The sequence below is a fragment of the Triticum urartu genome, chromosome 5 (genome assembly GCF_003073215.2).
Source record: "Triticum urartu cultivar G1812 chromosome 5, Tu2.1, whole genome shotgun sequence".
Lineage (NCBI taxonomy): Eukaryota > Viridiplantae > Streptophyta > Magnoliopsida > Poales > Poaceae > Triticum > Triticum urartu.
In genome coordinates, this window is record NC_053026.1 from 572100531 (window position 1) to 572109495 (window position 8965).

At 48.3% G+C, this 8965-nt stretch overlaps 1 protein-coding gene across 1 annotated transcript; it reads left to right on the forward strand.

Annotated features, from left to right (window-relative positions):
- The first annotated feature begins 208 nt into the window (after positions 1-208).
- LOC125510848 (transcription factor PCF6-like) lies at positions 209-3517 on the forward strand. The gene is made up of 2 exons (XM_048676122.1): positions 209-1895; positions 3135-3517. Exon 1 carries the CDS (start codon positions 665-667, stop codon positions 1874-1876), a length of 1212 nt encoding a protein of 403 aa, XP_048532079.1. The 5' UTR covers positions 209-664; the 3' UTR covers positions 1877-1895; positions 3135-3517.
- Positions 3518-8965: the final 5448 nt, after the last annotated feature.

Genomic DNA, 8965 nt, shown 5'->3' on the forward strand with positions numbered 1-8965 from the left:
CACGGGCACATGTGCTAGTAAAATAGTAAGAGAGAAAATCGAACACATGGTGAGCCCGGGCGAACCGGACGACCCGAACGTGTACATTCATACGTTCGGGTCGCCGTCGCACCGAGCAAGTGTCGTGGTGCGTCGACCGCAAAGCGACCCCGCCGCCGCCGCAAAGGCGAAGGCGAACACCGTTCCGTTCCTATTCCTACGCGCCAGCATCGACAAGTGTGTGGAGCAGAGCCAGTCAGCAGCGAGCAGCGCTGCTGCCGCCGCCGCAGCTAGGCAGATCTGACAGCCCGACGCCACGGCCGGGGTCCCCCTCCAAAGCCTGCCGCCGCCACTGTTTCCCCCGCTGCCGCGTGCGAGCGAGCGAGCTCAGCTGCTGCATCGGGGGCTTGAAAAAAAGGGCGGCGCCAACGAACGATCAGGCAGGGGTGCGGGTGCCGCTGAGCTGCGGTAGCTCGTAGGGGCAGTATCGTAAAAGGCAGACGCGCCGGCTGGGCGGGGCAAATCTGCTTGCCGGAAAAGGCCGAGCCGCGAGCCGTTGGCGTCGCCACTCAAGCCAGCTCCAGCCCTGACACGCGCACAGCGCAGCCGAAACGGCTGCTCCCCGTCCCGAGCGCAATAAAAGGCGGCCTCGCTGGCTGTCGCCGCAGCGTATGTACGGGGCTGGATGGAGTCGGCCGACGCAGCGGGTGGGGCGGCCGGGGCCGGGGCGCCGCCGGGCCGCGGCAAGCGCATGCGCGGCGCGATTGCGAGTAGGGAGACCGCCGGCGGCGACGGCATGGAGTTGGTGCCGTGGGGGTCGCCGCCGCCGCCGGGCCAGCAGCCGCCGCAGCTCCAGGGGCCGGCCTCGCGGATCTGCCGCGTGAGGGCGTCGGGGGGCAAGGACCGGCACAGCAAGGTCTACACGTCCAAGGGCATCCGCGACCGCCGGGTGCGGCTCTCCGTGCCCACGGCCATCCAGTTCTACGACCTGCAGGACCGCCTCGGCTTCGACCAGCCCAGCAAGGCCGTCGAGTGGCTCATCAACGCCGCCTCCGCCGCCATCGACGAGCTCCCCTCCCTCGACCCGGCCGCCTTCGCCAACATGCCGGCCGACCACCAGGCCGCGCCCCGCGCCGGCAAGCAGCAGCAGCCGCAGGGCAGCAGGTCCCTGTGCAGCAGCACCTCGGAGACCAGCAAGGGGTCCGAGCTCTCGCTCTCACGCTCCGACGGCCGCGTCGGCGGCGGCTCCTCCCGGGACAAGGAGGTCACCGTCGCCAGCAACCCCTCCGCGCAGGCCGGCTCCTTCACCGAGCTGCTCACCGGGGCGGGGCCGGCGTCGGCCATTGCCTCCGCGGCTCCGCGCAGGCAGTCCTGGCAGAAACAGCCGCAGCAGGCCGTTTCCGCGGTCACCGCGGACCGCGTCGGCATCGCACACCCCGGCAAAGGCAGCGGCGCGCAGGTGGTGCCGACGTACCCCGGCTTCAGATTCGGCAATGCGCCCCCGTTCGGCCTGCAGCCGGCGCAGCCGTTCAACTTCGGCCCCTCCGCCCAGAACCAGATGACGCAGTTCTCGCTCGTCCAGGGCGGGCTGGCGGCGGCTCCGGCTCCGGCTCAAGCCGGAGACTACAGCCTCGACTTCTCGATGAACTCCGGTTACATGGGTGCCACCAGGGGGCCCCTTCAGTCCAATTCGCCGCACTTCTCCAGCCACCACCAGCACCAGCAGCAGCGGCAGCTCCAGGACCTGGACGACGGTCCGAGCCCTCCCTTCCTGTACGCGAACGCCGCCGCCACCGCCCCGCACCTCGCGTCGGAGAACCATCTCACGGCGACCGCGGCGATGCAGCTGTGGAACGGGTTCCAGCACGCCGGCATGAAGGAGAAGAGCAAGAACTGATCACCCCGATTCTCCAGCGGTAAGACTGTCAATCTTTCGCCCCGTTATTACCATTGATCGATTTAAGATTAGATTCGTTATATTGGCGTAGCTGCAAACTTTTTGGCACTGCTCGAGGTGTCCTTCAAAGTCCCACGAAGCACAAATCATGCTTCGTCACGAAGGACGGGTGTCGAAATCTTAGCGGCAGGTATCTGCATTTAGCTGAATTTGCATGGTTCGAGCCAAACAGGTGTCGATTGCTTCCCTTTGGGAGGGAATTTTGCATCGCAGGAGACCGGCCAATCACATGGGCTGTGATTTGCTATTGCCCGGCATTTTGCATTTTCCCTGCTAATAATACAGTAATAGTAGTATGATCATCACAGTAATTCATTCTCAAGGCCACAGTTGCTAATTTTGGGCACAACATTTGTCAACTCCATCTTAATGTAGTTACTGTTCATATATATATCCTTGCTACAACAACACTGATGGTTATCAAGTCATACAACTATCACAATGGAAATCCGCATGTGCTTTAGCAAAACTGTTATTGAACATGACAGGTCCTACACATGTCATGTTTTTTTCCATGCACTCCGCTGCAGTCACCTAGACAATTACCCACTGAGCCTTATTGTTTTAACGTAGCTTGCTTCAGATGTCGGCAAAGTGGTTCCTGGTTGGTTGGTTGGGGATCTAAGTGACTAAGTCTAAATGTGCAAACAAACTTTTTATACAGATTAAAAAAAATGGTCTGTCTAGGGCACATCCAGATGAACATACTATCTATAAAAGAACTGAATTTCAGATGTGCGTTTACCTCATAAGTCTGCTATTTCCCCTTCTCTACCTTGATTAGGCACTCTGAATCATGTCTTGATTTCACTTTTCTGAACAAAACACTAGGATGTGCATCACTAAGGTAGGTACAAAAGCCGAATGTTTCTGTTCACTGTGCATCGTTTAAAGCTTCCGCGTGCAAATTATACTGTCATTGTGCACTGCATTGACAGAGGTGTGAAGTAGTAAGTATCAGACATCCAGATGCCACTGTGTCGGTCTGCAGCATCTCTTTAGGCCTCTGATGATCTCGGTACATAAGGCTGCGCCCCTAAAGCCACCGCATTTTCTGCTCCACCATGGTTTGGCAGGAACTGCTTTACTGTCGCCTGCATCTTCTTTATACATGCGTTGCCTCTTGAATCAAAAGCTATCTTACCATTCTGGTACAAGCTCCAGCATCCCAATGATCTCCATTTCTGTCCACCTGCAGGAACCAAAGGCATCGACATTTTTTCCGGCTTCGGCAATAATTCATCTCGTGGAGCTGCTGCCTCAGGGGTGTACCGGATCGTCATCGATCGTTCGTCCAAGTCTGCTTCGTCCGGCATGGACGAACCCTGCTGTCATTTATTCAGGCAACCATGTGCTGCTTTTTTTTTCCTTCTCCTCTGAGATGAGGCTGGTGTACAAGTTTTGGGGGAGTTTTATTAGACAAAGACTGGCAAAGCAAGCACCCTGCTGTGTGGGCTCGAACCTGTTGTTGTTGTTGTTGTTGTCGTCGTCGTCGTCGTTGTTTTAGAAATTGTGTCTTTTTTCTGAGATCATTTGGAACCTGTGTTTGATCGGGTGGGTGGAGGATTCATGTGCCCCGCCTTCTGTGCCAGGCTATTCTCAGGTTTGGAGAAACAAGTCCCCCATAGATTTTTCTATTTTCCATTCCAAAGCGTTGTTCTCTCCTCTGCCTCGCAGTTGGCTCAAATGGGTAGGGCTGGATTAAAGAGCTGCTTGGAATCCGTGCTAAAATCCATGATTGGCTCCGTTTCTTAAGAAGCGAGCTACGAGCATAACGAGCTGAGCTATCGAGCGGTTGGCTCTGTTCATTAAGCCTACGAGCTTTTGGTCCAGCCCTACGCATGGGGTTGTGAAACAAAGAACGTAATGAGTTACTTTTTTGGAAAAGGAGTTGTTTATTACTTAAGTAATATCGTCGTTACAATCGCGCAAGATCGAATCCAGCACGCAGGCTGGAACTAATCTGTGCAACACCCCACCACACAACTCTCTACGACGTAGCTGAGCTAAATTATGGGCAGTCATGTTTGTATCTCTGCTAACCTTGCACACCTTGCAATTCTGCCATCCGGGATCTTGTGGAAAACTCCTTTGCAATGTGACCCAGAGTAGACCAGCCATTTGGCTCTGGTTGGAATACCTTCACAACAAAGCTACAATCTGTTTTGTTCAGCAAGCTACAATCTGTTTTTGTTCAGCAGTGGGCTCGGTGAGTAGTTTAGACCCAGCTTGAGGACCTCAATGCAAGCCACAGCCTCCGCCACATTTGCACTTGGGCATCGAGTAACATGACCCCAGGCAGCTGCAAGTGTACAACCCCCCTTTGTGCTGAATGTTAATCCTAGGAGCTTGCTCGCAATGAACTAATCGTGAAGGACAAATCCATCATTTATCTTCTCACGCCCAAAGCCTAGCAATTTGACCAGAAGAACGTTGGGTAGTCTTGAATAGAGTGCTTGGGGAGTTTCATTGGGGTTTATCAAAATAAAATTAATCTAATCATTGTCCATTTCATACTTTGATCTTTGAATGCTTGTGGTGCCTTCATTCACGAGACAAAGACAATCATGTAGTACATTGATGGACTTAATGAGAATCACTTAAGCCTACATCTCCTGACAAACCCTTTGAAGTAACTGAAAAGTGGTGGCATTGAGTTGTTCATCAGCACTTCACAAGGGGACGGATTTCTTGGAACCCTAGGGTGGAATCCTCGTTTCGTGAGAGCATTTCAGATATGTGATTCAATAGGAAACATCCAATGAACAAAATGTGCTCCGTCAAAGGTGAGTGGAGGACTAGTATAGTGAATATGAGGTGTGGAGGGTGGTGGTGGTGTGTAAGAGGGGCACCAGATGAATCAAAGGTCATCCATGATTTCTCTGCCACTTGAGAAGTGGAGGGGACATCACATGAAGAAACATATGAGGGCTTTGGTCGGTTTCTAATTATTGATTCTTCCATGGAAGCGTCTATTTTTACTTTGTAATCGACCATCATCTTCTTTATCTTTGGTCGTATAGGGCAATTGCGAGTCAATGTAGAGATCACCAACATCCATCTTTGGCCATATCACTCTTAAGATCATAGAGCCCTTAAAAAGAGTCTTTGCTCTTATGTCCATTGAAAGGATCAAGATGGAACTAGAGGGGGTGAATAGGCCTCTACAAATTTGAAGATTTTCATCACAAGTTTTAGGGGTATGGACAAATATGGTTCGTCTAAATGAAACTAAGTGAGGAGCAACCAATGCGATGCTAATAAAGGGCAACAACAAGCAAACAAATATGAGTGACAAAGATCTTGGATAGGAATAACCAAATTATTCAAAGGCAAAGATGTATCTGGATGTTCACTTCCTTGTGGGGAAACTAGTTACTGTGGGAGGTGCATCTACCAGGAAGATCTTTGAATTCCACAAAGACAAGCCTTCTTCTCCTTGAGCCTCCAGCAAGAAGTAGGATCTCAAATCAACAGTAGTTGTCCTTGAGGTGACCACCAAGCCTTCACAACTGACTTCTTGGAGCCACACCTCCGAATCTTCTGGAACGGAATCCTACTGCTTTAAAGTCTCCACAACTCTAACAGTCACTACTGCAAATCAGTATAGCACTGACCGTCCAAATTATATCATCACGGACATGCAAGTGGCTGGTCAGTGTGTCAGGGTCAGTAATGATGTTGCCATCACAGACGTGTTAGTTAACATGTCTGTGATAATTGTCATCACAATCCACACGATCCATCGGTGCTCCATAGTAGAAGGGCCCTAATGAGAGTCTTATCACTGACCATCCTTAGTCTAGAGGCCAGCCAGTGATGTAAATTCTTGCTAGTAGAAAAAGGTTGCATTGCTAGGAGAGGTCATCCAGTCGGACTACTACTAGCAGTGCAGCCCCAGCTTCACAACCATACAAATCACGACATCACATACACATATTTCCAATAATCCATTTCATATGCACATATACAAAGTCTCTTACATTGCATTTCAATCATGGGTTACACATACAAACAATCTCATACATTGCATAGGGTAGCCCTACATATAAACAATTATATATCATTATTATTGCATTGACACATTTTAACTTACATGATTGTGTATTTTTGTTGGTCTTAGTGTTGTCGTTGTCGCACCATTCGTTCCACCCTTCTCCTCGTACATAGATCTCCCATGTTCCATTTGAATATCCTGACTATTGAAGAAAACTCACATTTCTTTTCAAGAGCTACATATCAGCTTGAACATGGGTAAAGGTTGCTCAAAAAACTGGAAAAAAAACTTAGATACATAGCAATACAAATTAACTAAAGCGATCTAATTCGTAATAACTATACCATTGTCTTGTGGACACCATTTTGAATCATTAGCTGGTGCGATTGTACCAGGTAATGTCATGAAGACTCAAGAAAAATTGTACAATGCGACAGAAATCGTGAAACATCACCGGTGTGACATTTCTGTCGCACTGTACAAAACACTCTTAAAAAGAGTGTTTTATACAGTACATAGAAAGGTCCCAATGGAAACGAGGTGAATCATGTTTCCATGTTTGTAAAAGGACAAACTATACTCGGCTAAGAAATAACGGAAGACAACAACAATTACTTTATGAGCCTAGCAAAAACACCCACCTAGCATTCTAGGTAACAAAATATAGCACCCTCTCCCTCACCTGGATTTTCCAAAAAATGATTGGTTGAGCAAAACAGAGCAGACCTTGTGGGTTCCGTTGATATTCCTCAATGGTCAAAACCAACCATCTGATCCTTTTGTGTAGTGTGACCAAAATAACAATATTTTTCAAGAGTGTGTCCACTTCAGATGAGATTTCAACATACATCACAGTGGCATAGCAACTGGAGTGTTTTGTGTATAACTATTAGTACATACAACACAACGACATAGAAATTAGACATCATTCTTCTTGTAACTATTAGCATAATGGCATTGTAACATATAATTTGCAACATGTTTCTATTTGAAATCACTGTATTGATGATATTAACACATACCAATTGCAAGATAATGTTTATATAAATCTTGGCACAATAACAATTTTACACAAAAAAGAATATAGCAATTGGCAACATTAAGATACATATAACCAATTTGTAATACAACATAACATATAATTTATATTGCAAACAATATATTCACAATCATAAAAAAAATTAGGCATGAATCCAAAAATTATGAGTGTATCCAAGATCATCATCGTAGACGATTATGTGGCCGAAGAACGTGGGAGGGATGTCGGGGCCTATGACCACCCACTATGGCCCAGGAGACCCGACAACACCACACTAGCGCTTACATCAGTTGTCACACGCCCGCACCACTGGCACGCGGTGGCACCAGCACGCCACACGTCTGCAGGGGCACCTACTGCATCGCGCATCGACGGGGAGGGTGCATCCAGAGGTAGCCTAGATCCGACAATGGGGTGGTAGCGGGGGTAAGATAGGGGCGATAGAGGATTGCAATAGGGTTAAGTGTTAAGGTGAACGGTAGCAGAGGGTTGGGATAGGGTTATGTACTAAGAGTGTGGGTATATACGCACTTGGATTCATCATCGACTGACCGCCAGAAATGGCCTGTCAATGATGATTGTATAATATAGACCAGCTGGAAGATTATCCCATCAGTATTCCTCTACCATAGGATTTTGGGTCTTCATTTCCTGTGCCAATCCCATTTTGACATTTCTAATGTGCCAGGGAATAATGTCGGCCAACTGGTGTCATGGAAAATGCACACTGAGAGTCGGTCAGTCCCCACCATGGAAATCGTCGCCGGTTCAATGCATGCTCATTGGAGACCAAGGCACAGGTAGCTGAGTGATGGCACTGGTAATTGAGGAGGCATGGATGTGTAAAGACTCCATTTCACATGTTTCTCATTGCAGGAAAGATAGGCTGATGTTTGAATAGACAACAATGACCAACAACTAAAAGGGGAGGGGGTAAGTGATAAGTAATAGCACTGGCATGACATTTTGAGATCCATTTGTGATAAAAATTTCGACCTCGAAACGGTTGAGGGGGACATTATAACTGACCGACAAATTTTACTCATCTGTCTTAATAGTCTTGGAAGGCTTGCAGATGCTTATCACTGACGCGCTTACGCTGGCCCGTCGATGATGACCCTTATCAGTGGCACGCATCAGTGGCCGATCAGTGATGAGGGGTACTAGTATGTCGATCTATAGTAGTGAGTAACAAGTTTCCTTAAGCGCAATGGGATCACTATTTTGCTCGATGATATAGTAAATCTAACATTCCTCCTTGATTTCTCAAAGTTTGGTGAAGTTGTGCTGGAAGGGTGTGAGATTTGCCAAGATTAACAATGGGGGGCAACCTTCAATTCAAGGATTAGGTCTAGAGTTATAAGAAGGGTCTATTTTATAGAATTCCCCCATTTCCAATTGTTGCCACTGAAAGCGTGTATAGCCTGGAAATTTGGGCTAATACCGAATATCTAGGCCCTGGAAACCCGAAATGTCCAGAGGCGTAATACATAGCCCAAAGTTTAATTTAGGAAATCTAGTCCTGAAATTTGTGGTGTCCAGAGAGGAGGCACCTCACCCAACGCAATGTCCAGAAATCCGGACCTGGTAGCATTAAGACAGTCTAGAGAGCATGCAAAGAAGGGTAATGGGACGTCTTTGTTGTGGAAGCTAAGTGTTTGGCTCTTAGTAGAGTATATGCAGCATGTGTGTATATCATGATCCAAAAACTTGAACACCACCACAACCCCTCTATAAGTGCGGCTTCCCTACAACTCAAATAACTGAAAATCATCAGAAATTCTAATCGAGCCAACACCTTTACCATTTTCAATTGGTGGGCTACTCACCTCCATCTGTTTCACAACTAGGGACTAGGGACTAATAATATGTTGATCACTCAATTTGAATTTTATACCCAGTACTTACATGTCATCAATGCAAGAACCCAATTAGGGTATCGATGCACTTTCAACATCATTCCATGACAGCCAAGTCCTAAGGCCCTTCATAG